This window comes from Python bivittatus, unplaced genomic scaffold (assembly GCF_059951505.1).
Source record: "Python bivittatus isolate LINGU-HERP-01145 unplaced genomic scaffold, Pbiv_v1 ctg000610_np1212, whole genome shotgun sequence".
NCBI classification, from domain to species: Eukaryota; Metazoa; Chordata; class Lepidosauria; order Squamata; family Pythonidae; genus Python; species Python bivittatus.
The window spans coordinates 4,169,589-4,187,610 of record NW_028277088.1 but is presented as its reverse complement, the minus strand read 5'-3'; the positions used below and the strand labels follow the sequence as shown (position 1 = coordinate 4,187,610).

General features: G+C 46.2%; 1 protein-coding gene across 1 annotated transcript in view; it reads right to left on the bottom strand.

Annotated features, from left to right (window-relative positions):
* Window positions 1-17,363, bottom strand: part of CRHR2 (corticotropin releasing hormone receptor 2) — a 116,765-nt gene extending 99,402 nt beyond the window's left edge. Inside the window, exons 1-2 of the mRNA XM_088150074.1 lie at window positions 17,227-17,363; window positions 2,278-2,371 (exon numbers count right to left, since the gene is read on the bottom strand). Coding sequence (XP_088006200.1) covers window positions 2,278-2,371; window positions 17,227-17,295 — 163 coding nt within the window. The 5' untranslated portion in view covers window positions 17,296-17,363. The remainder of the gene's footprint in view (window positions 1-2,277; window positions 2,372-17,226) is intronic.
* Between the last annotated feature and the right edge of the window lie 659 nt (window positions 17,364-18,022).

Below are 18,022 nucleotides of genomic sequence, written 5' to 3'. Positions count from 1 at the left end.
GGCAGCAAATTTGTGTCTATTTCTATTCAACTGCTTCCATTCTTTGATCTGGATTTCCCACCCGCACTTATCCAAAATCATCCTCTTGGCCAGTTTTGACTACTGGATGGTGGAAGACATCTGCACAAGGGAAGCTGAATAAGAGATGGTGGTCCAATTTGCATGCAGGACAGATTGCTACTGTAAGAAAATGACCCCTAAAAGAAAGAAGAGACTGAGACCACCACTCTCGCTTTTCTTGGGTCCTGAGATGAAAAACGAGAGTAAGGACATCTCTCGAATGCCCTAGTGTCCGATATTTAAAACACTGTGGAACGAATGCTCACAGTGCTTGAAATCCTCATTCTGAGCCTGGAATGTTTGGACATTCCTTTACTATACCCTTACTTAATTATCCTATTTCACGCTACTCACATGTGAAGCTAGCTAATTCCTTGAATGGTTCACACAACCCACAAGATTAGACTAAAAGGGAATTGGCGAATTTGCATGTTAGGAACTGGGAACCTGGCTATCCTGTGAAGCTATCCTAGGGCTAGTTTATTTGGACAAAGCATGTACAGATAGTCCTCATCTAGCAACTGCCTCAGATAGCGACCATTTGCAAATACGATGGTAATAAATGGTTGTAAAAAAATTCATTTTCTGACCAATGCATGCATTTACAACCCAACTGCATGGCCTTACAACAAAAGCCTTCAGTGTGAACTGATTAAGGTCTGGTCAGTTTCAGGCAGCAGCTGCCAGCCCCTGGGAGGGTTCTAATCTACTAATTAAGGTCACAGAGTTAAGCTTGTTAACTTGCAGTTAGCACTTTTTAGGTCCTGCTGTGCTGTGAAGAAAAGCAGCTCAGGAAGAGATCCCTTGTTTAAGCAATCTCTCCACTCTGCGAGGGGGCAAAAAAAGAAAAAAAAAGGGTCAGGCACAGGACACTATGAGAGAACTTTATCTGAATGAGGGGGCAGCAACCAGTGATATTTGCAGCAACTCTCTCTCCCTCTGTCACATGGTTTGCTTAGTGACCATTTGCTGGAACCAATTGCAGTCACTAAACGAGGACTACCTTGCTAGCTGAGGAATTCTGGGAGTTGAAGTTCTATCTGAAAGCTGCCAAGGTTGAGAAATACTGGAGAAACACTGGGCTAGTGTTCACATTTGGTCCAAGATTATTAGCAGGAAGCAGAGTTGGTTTTCTTGGGCATTTGAAAAGCCCTATGCCCCAGCAAAGTTGCCACTGGAGTCTCCAGCCTCTCCATCTTCTTTAGATGCCTTCAGTCCACACACTTAAGATCTAGCACCTATATTTGTACAACATGCTAAGCCTGGCTAGTGACAATCTTGGTTGATTTAGATGAGGACCTTAAGCCCAGCTCATTGGGTAAGTTTGTGGCTGAATGGATTGCGCCAACCCAGAAATGGATTAATTTAATAATGAAGTTTAAGGGTGTTGTACAAATCCAGAGCCAGGATTGGGCTAGACCTCAGGGTCTACAAGATTGGATGAAGAGGGATTAGATACTTTATGGAAGGCAGGTCTATAACAATCTTGAATTTTCCATGTGACCTTCATGTTAGGGCAGCACACCTCCAAATCCAGGGGAACCACAACAGGAGATAAATAGGCCTCCATCTCCTGCCTGTAAGCAGCCCCAAGGCAATTGGTTGACAATAGTTGGAAAGAAAATGTTTGAGTAAGATGGGCCATGGCCTAATTCAACAAGCTATTCTTTTCTTGGGATCCCAAGAGAAAGAGGATAATCAAGTAAGTGACAGCAGTTAAGGAGGGTATAGGAACTTATTAAGAAATGGGCATCAGCTTGGAGCTAGGACTGCTGATATGCTTTAACCTTTGTTTGCAGCCTCTGCTTACTCCCAAGTCTTCCTTCATTCACATGCATACTTTTACACCGGCTTGATGTAAGTGTAAATTGCATCAAGATTCACTCAGGTCCTCTAACAGCAAAGAAGCAATTAGTAACAGAACAAGGTCTGAAAATTGTGTATGTACAACACTTGAGTTGGCAGGAGCCTTAATACATTGAGATCAGTGTAAAGTATTTGTTAGGTCCAACAGCCTACTTCCAAGTTCCAATAATGGCCAATATTTGGCAAGATGAAGCCTTTCATATGTCCCCACCATTTGATATTCAGAGATACGCTGCCTCTGAATTTGGATCGTTGAAAGCCATCAACAGACGAAAGACTGCTCAACTTCCCTTTTCATGGTTTCTCACAAATAGCCACGTTAATGATATGTTTTCTGCAGGTTATTTTTACCTGTTCTGTTTTGAAGCCCTGGTTGGTTTTCGCAAAACTTCGCTGGTGGAGCAGCAAAGGGGGTGTTTACCAAGGAATCACAACGTAGAACCAACTGGGTGAAAGAAAACATGGAGAGGAAACGTTAGCAAAGAAACTGAATGGGAACCGATGCAGTGTAGTAAGACGCTGCATTTCTAATAGATGGTTGTAGATTACAGATTATTTAAAAAAAAAACCTGTACCACATTTGTTGCACCCTGTATTGTGCAACTCAGCTTGTATTTTCTGGACTGCTATCAAAGTACACACATCATGTGTCTAAGACAGTGTTGTCCAAACTTGGCCACTTTAAGATGAGTGGACTTCAACTCCCAGAATTCCCCAGCCAGCCATGCTGGCTGGGGAATTCTGGGAGTTGAAGTCCACTCATCTTAAAGTGGCCAAGTTTGGACAACACTGGTCTAAGATGTCCTTGCTTTCACATGGAACTGTGTGTTAACTGAGCTCTTTGTTCATCAGGGGGTTGTTGAAACCTCAAGATGGGAGAAGACCCAGATGTCAGTTCTCACTCAACCACAACTCTGGGTCAGTTTCTCTCTCTTTAGCTCATCCTCCCACCCAGGGCTGTTGTGTGGACATAATTAGGGGAGATCACTCCTATGCCACCTTGACTTTGCAGGGATAAGGAGGAACGTAATAATAATAATGCAGAAATAGTGGAATTCCACATTCTACCTCAGCTTTTCTGCAAAGTAGCTCATAATTCTTCCACTTACTTTAAGGAAAAAGAACGGCATGAAATGCAATTTTCACTTTGTATGATGAAAGGGAAGGAAGAAAAAATCCCCAAGGATTTCTAAATGTCTGCCCAAACCTTCGATTTTTTAAATACCTAATATGAGTAGAAACTCAGTCTCTTAAAAAGCCAGTTGGAGCTGGAATCCTGTTGGCCAAATGAGGGTCTGTTAACACTGTGGAGACCAGCAGGACTATGCTTTTACTCCAATCTACACACACACACATACATACTCACTCACACACCCCAAGCAAAACAGAACTTGCTCACATATACATGGCGCCTTTCGCGAGGGTTCTTAACCCTCCTCTTTCTTCTAAGAGAGATCCAGAGAATACAGAGAATTTTCCAAGTACCCAGCGGACCACAACACATGGAAAATGGGGCATTCAGCTCAGTCCACCACCCTCTCTCTCTCTCTTTTTTCCCAGCTCCTTTCCCCATCTCTTCAAGCCTATCCTTTCTCATACTGCTCAGATCATGATGAGAAGGCAGCTTTGGGGGACAAGCTGTGCAGAGGGCATTTTCGCTTTGAGGTCAGCTCCACAACTGGATGGACACCTCCAAGAGATCCTGCCTTGAGATGATGTATCAGGTTGGACATCGGCCCCACCTGGTGCCTGATGCGGGCTGGCCCTGCTGATCTTCTGAACCGAGATCCTTTTATATGGAGCCAGCCAGCAATTTAAGGCCTGTGGTCCATGAACAAGATGCAAACGTGCTGGCTATTTTGGCCCTCCTGCATTGCTCAGCAAACGCATCAGTCAAGCTGTCATCAGCAGAAAGACACCATTTATGCTGAACATGAAAATAGTATTAATGTAGACATCTACAGGCTCACATCCTTGCAGTTTTTAGTGTACTGCCTTTACTGTCATAACTATTTTATAAGAAATACATGTTACTGTACGTGTATTCTTGCAATCAGTTTGAAGATCTTGGTCTCAGGCATTTTACAGGAAATACATTTTGCGTGTATTCTTGCAATCAGTTTAAAGATCCTGGTCTCAGGCATTTTACAGGAAATACATTTTGCGTGTATTCTTGCAATCAGTTTGAAGATCTTGGTCTCATAGGCATTTTACAGGAAATACATGTTACATGTATTCTTGCAATCAGTTTGAAGATCTTGGTCTCATAGGCGTTTTACAGGAAATAGGTTTTACATAAGTTGGAATATTAAAGTGTCCCTTTCTGTTATAGAAGCATCATGACTTTTCAGATTCATTTTGTGTTGTTTACTCAACACCTTATGCAAGTTAGTCAAAGACTGAAATAATAATAGTAATAGGATTTAAAATGAAACCAAGTCAAATGGTTACAGACAAAATCTCAAAGATGGATGAGGCATTCTATTGAATGAAAGTAAGATCCGATGCAAGAACATTGGGGGAAGACAAAAGGAAGCAGGGTCTCGGTAACTTGCAGACTTTCCATATACACTGAAGTCCATAGAGAAGGCTACTTGGACATTCATGGTCTTCATCATTTTGATTGATCCATTATGTGCCATCAAGACATTTTTAACTCCTAGCAACTACACAGATAGATGTTCTCCATGACAATCTATTCTAACCTGGTCTTCCAGGTCTCCCAATGGTGCCCCACCACCACTGTCACTGAGTCCATCCCCCTTGCTGCTGGTCGTCCTCTTCTTCTCTTTCCTTCCACCTTTCCCAGCATCAGAGCCTTCTCCAGAGAGCTGAGTCTTCACATCATGTGTCCGAAGTAGGATTGTTTGAGCCTGGTCATTTGTGCCTCGAGTGGGTTGCTTTGTTTGATGATCCATCGGTTTGTTTTCTTGGCTGTCCATGGTATTCTCAGGAGTCTTCTCCAACCCCAAAGTTCAAAGGTGTCAATGCTCTTCCTTTCCTTCTTTAAAGTCCAACTTTCCCTTCCATGGAGGGTCATGGGGAAGACCAAAACTTGCATGATTCTGATCTTTGTAGGTCTAGACACATCATGGCATCTAAATATCTTTTCCAAGAGCTTCATGGCTGCTCTACCAAGTGCTAGTCTGTGGTGTCTTTCTTGACTGCTGGTTCCTTTACTATTGATGGTGGATCCTAAAAGGCAGAAGCTCTCCACCACTTCAATACCTTCATTATCAGTTCTAAGACTGGTTGTTGTACCTGTTCATTAGTTTGGTTTTCTTGATATCATTTTAGTCCCCTTTTTTCATTATGTTCCCTGACTTTTATTAGCAGATCCTGCAGATCCTTTGCATATTCAGCTATTAAAGTAGCGTCATCAGCATAGCATGGGTCATTGGTCCTTTTTAAAACCCTCTCATCTTCTTCCAGAGTTGCTGGGAGTCAGGCAGCATATAAATGTTTATAAATTATTATTATTATTATTCCAGCTTCCCTTAATACATATTCAGCATATAGATTACCTAAATAGGGGGATAATATACAGCCTTGTGACATCCTTTGCCAACCTGGAACCAGTCTGCTTTGCCATGTTCTGTCTGTACTACATCACGTTTATATTTTTAAACAGGATTTGGGCTCAACTTTTCATCCTCAAACATGGAATCTAAGTATTTTTTTAAAAATGCTCTTTATCTACCTTAATATGTATTCTTTATTTAAAAAGAAAATCTTACAGATTTACTGAACTAGTTTAATACATACTGAAATGTGCATTGGGTCTGAAAATATATATTTGACTGGACATCTAGAGAGAGTAACTTGTCAGGTGCTACATCCAATTCGGGGGAATGGCAGAAATTATTAGAAAGCTGACTGCCATAGCTGGCAGGGATTAAAGCCATGCAGATCGAGATGGCATTTGCAAAGATCAAATTCTTTCCTTCCTTCCCTCTGGATGATCTCTTCCTGAACTTCTTTTTATGCCAGGCACACCAAATCCATTTAAGCAATCTGGTCATCACTGACCTAGGCGCTTCAAGGTTTAAAAAGGATTGAAGACAACCCGGACGTATACTGTTACGCGAGCCGTTGGAGTAACGTTGACAGAGAAGGAATCCTGGATTTTGAATGCCCGGCTTTAATGGCATGCAGGACTAGCAGCTGCCAGCTTCCCCCCAAAAGAGTCACACAAGTGTACCATGCACAGCTGCTTATCGTGTTCCAGCAACTCAGGCCAAGAACGCAATGTCTGTAGATGGTTGGCCTGCAGGAAGGGTAAACGTTGGCTGCTGCAAAAAGGAAGGACCCGTTTTCTGAACACACGCTCTGGTGCTCTCCTTTTGGACCCGATCCAGCCAACCATTGGGATTTATACATTTGTTTTTTCTCTGCAGTGGTCAAACCACCCTTGGAATACGGTGTTGGATTCTGGTGGCCACCATAGAAGAAAGATGCTGAGGAATTAGAAGGAGTGCAGAGAAGGGCAACAAAGATGGTGAGGGGCTTGGGGGCTGAATCCTATGAAGAACCGTTAGACCAGTGTTTCTCAACCTTGGCAGCTTGAAGATGTGTGGACTTCAACTCCTAGAATTCCCCAGCCAGCAAGGCTGGCTGGGGAATTCTAGGAGTTGAAGTCCACACATCTTCAAGCTGCCAAGGTTGAGAAACACTGAGTTAGAGGAACTGGGTGTGTTTTCAAACTGGGCAACTTTCAGACTTCAACTCCCAGAATTCCCCAGCCAGCATGTGTGGACTTCAACTCCCAGCATGCTGGCTGGGGAATTCTGGGAGTTGAAGTCCACACATCTTCAAGCTGCCAGGTTTGACAAACACCGGACTAGAAGCTCTTCAGGGCTCCTTCCCAAGCCTAGCATTTTACTCCTCCTCTCCTCTCCTCTCCTCTCCTCTCCTCTCCTCTCCTCTCCTCTCCTCTCCTCTCCTCTCCTCTCCTCTCCTCTCCTCCTCTCCTCTCCTCTCCTCTCCTCTCCTCTCCCCTCCCCTCCCCTCCCCTCCCCTCTCTTCGGAAGAGAAGGACCAAAAATCCGTTCATTCCCATTAGGCGCTTGTGATGGACTTCCATCCCATCCTTTTCCTTTTTTCCCTGGAGCATCTTGTGTTCCCATGTTGGGCAGTTTAACCTTATTTTGTGTAGTGTTAAAGTTCATGGATCAGCAAGAGCTCCAATACTTGTTTCTGCGTTTTGCAAATCCCAAAAGAAGTGAAGTTCTCCATACAGACCATAAGATTGGGATCAGCTTGCGGAGAGGAAGGGACAGAAGACATGAAAAGTGGCCACAGAAGGGCAAATGGAAGCCAACAAATTTGGAGAATACAGTGTGATCCTCTCTCTATTCTCTTTTTGTGAGATGGGCAGTATCTAAATTTGAAATATAAATAAATAAATAAATAAAAATTCTCGTTGCTTCACTTTGCTTAACCTAGGACTGTCAGGAGTTTTGATGCCTGAGTTGACCGGAGAAGCAAAGGAGGGCAGGTCTGCTCAGCTTCTGCAATTCTTTCCAGCCCCTTCACTAGCAATGGCCTTGGAGGCATCTTTACTGTCTTTGCCACAAAATAATAAATGATTTCTGTCTGTATTTGTGTTCTCTCCCACCCAGTGTGTGTGTGTGTGTGTGTGTGTGTGCATACACATATCTGTGCACCGGGAAGCAAAGGGTGGGTTGCACAGGGTCCTCTTTGGGTCACATGACCAGGAAGGTGGAAGGAGGGGCTTAGAATGGAGCAGCCAGCAACATTTTGAGCTTCTGTCCATCCGCCTCTCCCATAGAGATGTATGGGTGGGGGGAGAATATTTCTGGATTTTTTTCTCCACAGCCCCTGGCCAGGTCCTGCCCATTGTCACACTCAATCTTTCTTTTGCCGGATTCACCCCACATTCCAAATTCGCCCCCGTTCTGTTCAGTTTTTGAGAGCGAGCCTACAGAGGGACAGACAGACAGACAGAGTTGGGAGCCCCTTTATACAGTATAATTTCTTTCCAACCTTCTGTTGGGTTGGAAAGGAAAAAAAGACAGGAATGGTGATGATGCCAAAGGGGTTGGGGCTGGGGGAATAGTTTGACCTTTAAAGGCCTTGGTTAAAGAGCATTATATAATTTCTTTCCAACCTTATGTTGGGTTGGAAAAGGAAAAAGGACAGGAAATGTCTTGGAAATATATCCAGTTTTGCACGTAGTCATTCCCCCACTGTTCTCCTCCTATACTAATCCAGCTTTGCACGCATGATTCAAAACAGTACAGAATTCCAGGTCAAGACGGGAAGACCCTGCCCCGGCTTTCCAAGTGTCTTTTCTCAGCGTGAACACTGAATTCTGTAAAAGGGCCAAATCACATCTCTTAATCTCCATCTCTTTACTTTTCCTCTAAATCAATCCTATAGGACTTTTAATCATTCAGTGTTTCTCAACCTGGGCCACTTGAAGACGGGTGGACTTCAACTCCCAGAATTCCCCAGCCGGCTTGCTGGGAGTTGAAGTCCACACATGCTGGCTGGGGAATCCTGAGAGTTGAAGTCCACCCGTCTTCAAGTGGCCAAGGCTGAGAAACACTGCTATAAGTATTAGCTGTAGGAAGATGGAGGAAGATGGAGGAAGACTATGTGCAAATGAAGACTGAGGTTGACCATTAACGTCAACCAGAGGGATCAATTTAGGGGGTGGGATGGGACAGCAGGAGGTCTCTGGCTACAATTTAGGACTTCTTCACCTGCAAAAAAAAAAGGCTTTTGAGCTTCCTATTCTAATAGACTTCTTTTTTTCACGCAAAGGGAAAATCCACCATGCCGTACCTTCAGATTATTCTGCAGAAAGGATGTTTAAAGTAAAAAACAGGCGAATTATACACGTGCAATACTTTGGAGGAGCAAGCAAAGCCGAGCATCTTAACTCCAGGGTCTTCATTTTTGAGCCAGGCGCAACCACCGAATCTGGGTTTCAGATAACACCAACCCCATCCCTGAATGGTCATCCTTGGGGCTTTCATTCTGGTTAGTTTGGAAGAAGAGAGAGTTGCAGAAAACTGGTCAGATCGCCCTGCGAGGGTCACACGCAACTTAGAGGGGGTCCCTCAAAAAAACAAAAGCTGATCAGCTTTGTACATGCCACACAGGGAGCTGCAAAACCATAAACGTGGAGAAACCCTGCGATGGACAGGTTAAACATTTAAGATCAAAAATAAGTGGTATATTTATTTCTTGCCCAACCTTAACCTGAATGGAATCATTAGGGGTTTTTTCCCCATGGGGAGGGGAAGCCCCATATTCATGTATTTATCATCCCATACTGCAAAATTTAAGAATCTTTGACCAATGCCCTGCTTTTTAAAAAATTTTCATCATAAGAGCCATTTGCGCCGCCTTCCCTGCAGAAGGAAAATGTATACAACTTTAGTGTCAGGTTAAGATATCCGGCAGTCAGATATTCTGTTTTAATTTTCAGCGCTGGGAATCTGACTGGATGCAAATTCAATGCCCTGCCTTCACAATGTCGCATCTGTTCAAGCAATGTAAGATAAAAGTGGGATTGAGTAAAATGCATCTGGAATCCAAACCAAGAGCTAGCTTTTTTCACGGTCTACCTGCAGGAGATCACACAAAAGGTGATGCTCCTCACACAACCCAGCCAGAATACTTCCATTTCCCAAACTCCCATGCTTGGCAAATCCACAGCCTCCAGCCAGAAGCAACCCTCTGGAAAATTCACTGTCAAAATTGAGCAGCAGAGCACTCAAGCCAGCCTGCATCCTGTCCTGGCCCTTCCTCTTTCCCTTCCTTCCTTCCTTCCTTCCTTCCTTCCTTCCTTCCTTCCTTCCTTCCTTCCTTCCTACCATCCATCCATTCATCCATCCATCCATCCATCCATCCATCCATCCATCCATCCATCCATCCATCCATCTTCTCTTCCTCTTTCTTTCTTCCATTTTCTCTTCCTTCCTTTCTTCCATCTTCTCTTCCCCTTCCTTCCTTCCTTCCTTCCTTCCTTCCTTCCTTCCTTCCTTCCTTCCTTCCTTCCTTCCTTCCTTCCTTCCTTCCTTCCTTCCTTTCACCTTTCCTTTCCTTTCCTTTCCTTTCCTTTCCTTTCCTTTCCTTTCCTTTCCTTTCCTTTCCTTCCTCTTCTCCTCCCTCCCTCCCTGTGGAGCCCTTGATGCTCTCTTTTCTCACCCCCACCTACACTGGCAGGGCAAGCTATTGTACATAAACAGGGAGCAAACCCCACACTCACCAGCACTGATGATGTTACCTAATCAGGTAATGAAATGTCTGCAAGAAAACAACCAAGTTCAGAGAGCACCAAGGACTCCACAGTTCAGTAAATATTGAGCACCACATTCTGTTCACTATTTACCACATGATACATCTTCTTTAGACTACATTTTCCCCCCAAAATACCGCTCCCAAATCAAAGCATCTTTTTAGAATGAGGGACAACCTTCCTTATAACAACACCATCTCTGTTTTAACGAGGGCCTTTCTACTCTTTGCTAGCCGTGTTGCACATAAAGGCTTCTGGGGTAGAGAAGAAGGAGATGGGAAAAGATTAAAAAGATTTATGCATAAATAGGAATGTTGGAAATTCAAACTTTTAAATCAGAGAAAATGAGTGTTTAGCCAACTGTAGATGGTGATTTCAAGATCCCAGATCCTTTTCGTAGTTCATTGAAAGCTTATACTGTACCTTGAAATAAAATTGTTAGTCTGAAACGGTGCAACCAGACTACCTTCATGATCAGATTTGCTTGAAGGATTAGATCAAGGTTTTGGATGGCTATGCATCCTATTTTACACCAAGGGAGGCTCTGTTCAATAACTCTATTCCAAGACTGGTTTTGATTGATTGATTGAATTTATCTCTCTCCTTTCATTTAGGAGCTCCTGTTTTCCCCCACAAAAACAATTCAGTGGGGTAGACTGGACACAGAGGAAAAGATTGACCCAAAACCCTTGAGGGACTTTCTGTGGCTGAAGATGGATTGGAACCTGGGACCCCCCACTCCTATTTCAGCACTGTAACCATTATACCTGAGAATACCATGGACAGCCAAAACCATCAATACCGTGACTCTGGAGAATACTGTGGACAGCCAAGAAAAGAAACTGATGGATCATGGAACAAATCAGTCCGGAGTTCTCACTCAAGGCACAAATGACCAGGCTCAAATTACCCTACTTTGGACATATTATGGGAAGACCCAGCTCTCTGGAAAAGGTTCTAATGCTGGAAAAGGTGGAATGAAAGAGAAGAAGACGATGACTAGCAGCAAGATGGGTGGACTCAGTTACAGTGGTGATGGGGGCACTGTTGGAAGACTTGAAGGACCAGATTGGGGATAGATCATCCTGGAAAAGATCCATCTATGTGGTCTTTAAGACTTGACATTGACTTGATAGAACATAATCAGCAGAAAGACCCAGGTTCCTTGAAAATCCATAACGCTTGGAAAGGTGGAAGGAAAGGGAAGAAGAGAACATTCAGCAGCAAGTGGATGGACTCAATTATGGCAGCAACAGGTCCACAGTTGGAAGACCTGGAGGACCATGTTGGGGTCAAATCATCCAGGGGAAGGTCTATCTATGTGATTGCTAAGAGTCAACACTGACTTGAAGACACATAATCAATGAATCACTACCCCACCCTGTCTTAAAGGATAATAAGGGTATACAAAGTTACCCATCTGTAATTAGGACTCCAGAGAAAAACATGGTGGCGTGGAGTAAACTGTCTTGAATTTCTATTGAAAACACCTCCATGATATCCATATTTGCAAATTGCAATGCAAAGGTTAAGAAAATCTGTGCCATTGGTGAATAGGCTTTAAAAAAAAAATACAATAAAAGCAATAAACTCATTTGCAATTTGAGTATTACCACGTGGATTCTCCTAGTTGCATCTAATCTCATATCTCTTCCCGGTTAACATAGGGGGGGAAAATGGGATCTCAGAGAACGAGAAAATAAAAGGGAGAGAGGAGGGTAAAATCTCCCTTGGGGTAAATTTGGTTCCTGGTGACTACATGGACTCAGCAAGATGGAAGAAATTGGCCATTGCATTATTCTAGAATGTTTGACTTTTATTTTTATCCTGGTCACAGCTTTATGATTTTTTAATGGTCCCCCATCCCAGTATGAAGCAGGTCCAATCTTATTTAGCTTTTCAAGATTAGCTAAGGTCAACTCAGGTATGGGCAGGAGGAGGTTAAATAAATATTAGTCAACGGAGCAAAGATTAACTCGTAATTTGTGCCTTATCTGGGGTTCTAAGTGTAAAATCACAGCTGGTCCACTGGATTTCAAATTCAGATCAGTGTATTTCAGCCCAGACTTCCAGATGTGTCCAACTGGATTTTACTGGTGACTTTAAAAAGAAATTAAACCCAGCATTTTACTGAGTTGGGCAGAGGGGTGGACTTTGGGCCTGAAATCTCCTATTATAATGGTTGAGAATATTTTTCAGAACAAGTTCACCGGTGGGGAGGAAAGGAAAAAAAGAAATACCTTCAGCAAAATTTTAGTAGGATTTATAGACTAAGCCTTCCAGTCTGCAAATGCCCCTTCAGCTCTGAAAAACAACTTGCAGGGAAAGTACTACCATTAACACAGGGAAGACATAGTCCACGTCGAAAAGATTAAAAGCAAACATAACACAATAACCCATACCGGAGCAATTTTACTACGTTTTATGGCTCATTTCTCCAATTCTGGCTTGTTTCGGTCTCCCTGAACTGGGATTTGAAGGCGGGAAGAAGACACATGAAGTGCAAGTCAGAAAGTGCAGTCAGAAAGCTTTGAATCAGAGCCAGAGATCTGGAGACAGACCAGGACTGGATTCCCATCATGTACGGACTCTTAAACCCAAGTTTGCAAAAATAACAAACCCAGCTGAAACATTGCAAGAAAACGCAAGTGTCAGAAGGCCGTCCGTAGACCTGATTCTCTATCCACTGAACCTACCCCTTTCTCTGGATGTTTGTGAACCAGGAGATATGGTTCAACATCACATTTTTCCACCACCGCCTTTATCCCAAGAAAAGTGAAAACGCAACGCGGCAGTGAAACCCTCGAATGCTAAAAGTGCACCCAACAGCTTCTTTGATGAGATTTCCTACCGAGGCCTGAGTGGAGTTGAAATTACAAGTTGAGTTCTTAAAAAAAAGAAACTGAACGTACACCCTGGAAATCATAGCTTTTCTATGTCTGCTAAGCCCTCCCCAACATAGGTAAAATCTTTTTTTATCTCCTGGACACCTCCTTATCGTTTGCTTGCTAGTAAATGAATACGGCACTGCCTTTTGGGGAATGTTTGTTTGATTTCTCAGTCTAGTCTACAGCAGCAGCATTACCTGTTGGCCTCCCATCCAAGGATTAGCCCGCAGTGCATCGGATTCAGAAGCAAAAAGCACACAGGAGCAGTCACACAGCACCCATTAAAGCAGATCGTCTTTATGTACAGCTACATCTGGATCTAGGAAAACATGCATATGGATTCAGGAGTTGTGGACCGGTGTTCTGGGAGCGCACTTGCGTGCTCTGATGCTCTCGGATCCAGAACAGCCCCATCAACCAGATCCAAGCCTATTTGGCATTCACGATTGGCCAAAGTCAGCGAGACTATAGCTCTACCTAGTTGGGAACAAAGATGAAAGAAAGCTCACGCTGCAAATGTGGTGTCCACCTGAACAGAATTACGAGTCTTCCTGGCCACGCAACAGAAGTTACCGATAATATGACTTTGGTGACGCCGCTCCTCCAAATAAGCTTTGACCGTAACTTTGCTCCAGACGGTGGTCAATCCTCAACAGACAGACAGGGCAAAGATGAAAATTTCAACCGGACGGTGTGAACCCACCCGATGTATATTTAATTGAGAAGTACTGGGCTGGGGTTACCTGTATCATCTAAGTATTTTATAGAGATGATAAATTCTGTGCAGGGCATTAAATTGCATCCCCTGAAAGCATAATATGCGCACTAGACTTTCAAGTCAAGGGTGTCTTAAGGGTTGTACAACCATCCTTTTTCCAACTGGTTGGTGATCAGCTTTCTTGCTTCTTTTCCAAAAGAGATGTTTTCCAAAAGAGAGATTTCAAGGCTCCAAACCCACAGCGCAAGCTTTCAGAGGCTCTGAAAATGCAGCCCACTGCAGTCACGTGTTGCATTTTTATCCCAACACATCCCACACCATTTACGATTCTGCAGCAAAACCTTTTCTTCCTCTTTCCCCCCCACCCAGTTTTCTTCCATGGTGTAACTACGATGTGGGCGCCTAGGAGCGGCCACCTACAGCCCATTTAGAATCTGTGTAAACGAAGCATCGGAAATGATTAAATTCACGGGCGATTTCAGCTGCGGTTTTGTTTTAGGAAATCCCAAATGCAGAGTGGCATTAAATTGGGAGTAAGTTTTTTGGGGTATTTTTTTTGCAATGAGGGAGTCAATTTCCCTCCTGGGAGGAGTCCTGACGATGCTTTCACACGCTCCAAGTCAGTGTAAGAAATGTGCATGAGTTCATCTCTTTGGCGCAGAGATGTTAAAATGCAAGGAAATGCATAATAACACACAGCAGAATTTAGGTCACATGTTAGCATCCCATCTTTTCTAAATTTTTGCCACGTTCTGCCACAAATATGAGCTTCTATGAACAAAGGAGCGAGCCCCCACTTTACATATTTTTGTATTATTTCAGCCGTGGCTCCTCCACGAGGAAGCAGCGTCAAGGTATGCTAACATTTTCTGCCAAACTGCATTTAGCCACGTTAAGGGACACAATTCTTCGACCATCCAGTGATTATTTTATTTGCGACCACCTAGCCGCCTTTACGCCCACGAACCTGAAGGCCTGTAACGTACCCCGCCATCTTCCCAAAACTCAGCGTACTTCCTTCTTCACAAGGATATGCGTTTGTTCCAGGTACCAGGTTTTAAGTGCAACAGAAAAGGGGTACATTTAATGGAAGGAACAAACGCCCTGCAGATATAAAGGACCATTTTTTTGCAACTGCGGGCAAGAAATACATGCAATTTTGAAGGTCCCAGAGTTCTAAGACAATGTGCTGGTGGAGAATTCCGGGAATTATCGTTTTAATACTTTGGACTGGTCTCATCCCAAAAATGGTCCCAAATATCCCCATGGTTGGAATGCAGTCTGTATATGCTCAGAGGAACTCTCTTCTTTTTTTCTGGGGCAGAAAAGGAGCTCTGAGGGTACGGTACACATTTCCTGCTGATCCCAGTTCAAAAACAGCCAGGGGAAAAATGCTCAACTCTTTTATGTTACCCCTTGGATTAAATGCGCTCGTTCAGAGCCTGAAGTTTTCCATACGTTTTAAAAGAAGGAAATGGTTGTGTTCACCCAGCATGCTTAGTCAGGCCAATGAGAGATGGAGTTGCCGCCAAGATGCGGCCTGCTAAACCTGGTTAGTGTTAAACTTGGTTATTATTTTCTGGAAACACGGTGTGTGGTCTGAGCCAGCCTGTTTAGTTGGTAGATAATTCAATGTACTGTCTGGACACAGACAATGGGTTCATTTGGCCTCCAGTTTAACAAATGAGCAGGGCATTAAATAAAAAACAGGCTAATAAATTTGAATAATAATAAGAGCAACAGCGACAACAATTATAATAAAAAGCACAGCGGGCCACCAGATAACCAGCCTCTTTCCAGTCCAGTGGGTTTTGCAAAGCTAGCTGCTAGGTTCTGCCACCCCTCAGCCCCGCTTGCCAAAAATGCCAAGATTCAAAAGAGGATTTATTTTCCTTTGGGACTGTTTTTGGGAGAGGGGAGAAAAGCGGAATGCTTTCATTTCCCAGGTTGTTTTCAACAGGAGAGAGAAAACCGAGTCCAAGTTCAGAGCCCACTGGCTTCACCAAGTCTCCTTTTGGCCTGCCTGCAACCTATTACCCTACTTCGCACAGATACACACACACACACACACACACACACACACACACACATACAGAACAGGACCTCTGATTGCGGGAAGAGCGCCCCCATAGGCACACACACAGAGGCAACAGGACCTCTGCTCATGGGAAGAGCGCCTCCAGAACCACACACACACAGAGGTAACAGGACCTCTGCTCATGGGAAGAGCGCCCCCAGAGGCGCACACACACACACACACAGAGGCAACAGGACCTCTGCTCATGGGAAGAGCGCCCCCAGAGGCGCACACACACACACACAGAGGTAACAGGACCTCTGCTCATGGGAAGAGCGCCCCCAGAGGCACACACACACACAGAGGCAACAGGACCTCTGCTCATGGGAAGAGCGCCCCCAGAGGCACACACACACACACAGAGGTAACAGGACCTCTGCTCATGGGAAGAGCGCCCCCAGAGGCACACACACACACACAGAGGTAACAGGACCTCTGCTCATGGGAAGAGCGCCCCCAGAGGCACACACACACACAGAGGCAACAGGACCTCTGCTCATGGGAAGAGCGCCCCCAGAGGCACACACACACACACAGAGGTAACAGGACCTCTGCTCATGGGAAGAGCGCCCCCAGAGGCACACACACACACACAGAGGTAACAGGACCTCTGCTCATGGGAAGAGCGCCCCCAGAGGCACACACACACACAGAGGCAACAGGACCTCTGCTCATGGGAAGAGCGCCCCCAGAGGCACACACACACACAGGGGCAACAGGACCTCTGCTCATGGGAAGAGCGCCCCCAGAGGCACACACACATACACAGAGGTAACAGGACCTCTGCTCATGGGAAGAGCGCCCCCAGAGGCACACACACACACAGAGGCAACAGGACCTCTGCTCATGGGAAGAGTGCCCCCAGAGGTGCACACACACACACACACAGAGGCAACAGGACCTCTGCTCATGGGAAGAGCGCCCCCAGAGCCACACACACACAGAGGCAACAGGACCTCTGCTCATGGGAAGAGCGCCCCCAGAGGCACACACACACACAGAGGCAACAGGACCTCTGCTCATGGGAAGAGCGCCCCCAGAGGCGCACACACACACACAGAGAGGCAACAGGACCTCTGCTCATGGGAAGAGCGCCCCCAGAGGCGCACACACACACACAGAGAGGCAACAGGACCTCTGCTCATGGGAAGAGCGCCTCCCCGGCCGCGCAGCCCCGCCACAACCAGCTGGGAAGGCGCGGCTCCCGCACCGCAGCCGGGCGAAAGCGGGAGGGAGGATCTCGATTTCGGCCGCGGGATCGATAAAGCGGGGCTCAGCCGGCCCCCTTCCCGCCCCCAGCCCACCCCCCGCTCCCCAGAAAGGCAGGGGCGCACCGGCCACTTACGGGCAGCACCAAGAAGGCGGCGGCGCGGAGGGCGCGGGGGCTCCACTGGCGACGGGCCGGCCGCCCCATGGCACCGTCCCGCTGCCCGCCTGGCGCCCCAGCGCGGGCGCATCGCAGGGCGAGCCGGGCTCTCCCGCGGCGGCGGCGGCGGCGGCGGCGGCGCTTCTCCCGGCCCCGCGGCACCCGGCCGGCCGCTCGCCTCCCTCGCTCGTCCCCGCGGCGACGCGCCCCGCGCCCGGCAGGTCCGCTCGGCGGCGAGGAGCCAGGCAGCCTCGCTTGGCTGCCGGCCGCCTTTCCAGGAACGGGGCGCCTTCGGAGGTCGGCTCGTTCCGGGGAGGACGGGCGCGGGGGCCTCTGACCATGCGCAGAGGGCAGCCGCCCCAACGGCCCCCTCCCCCCGGTCGGCGCCGAGCTCCGGGGGTTTTCCGGGGAGGGGGAGGGAACTGGTCCCCAGCATCTCCCGTGGAGAGTCGGAGTTTGGAGGGGCCGCGCCTTTCTAGGGATCTGCCTTGGAGGATGTGCGGGCTGGTTCTTGAGCATGTGCAGAGCTTCCGCTGAGCGAGGGGTGAACTTTGGGAAGTTTTCGGCGCGGGATGGCTTCCTGCAGGGGAATAGGCCGACACGGGCAACGCAGCTTCGCCTCCTCTGCACAACGCCTTCAAACGGATCCATTCGCACGACATCCTAGACCAGTGTTTCTCCACCTTGGGAACTTTAAGATGGATGGGCTTCAACTCCCAGAATTCCCCAGCCAGCCTTGCTGGCTGGGGAATTCTGGGAGTTGAAGCCCACCCAT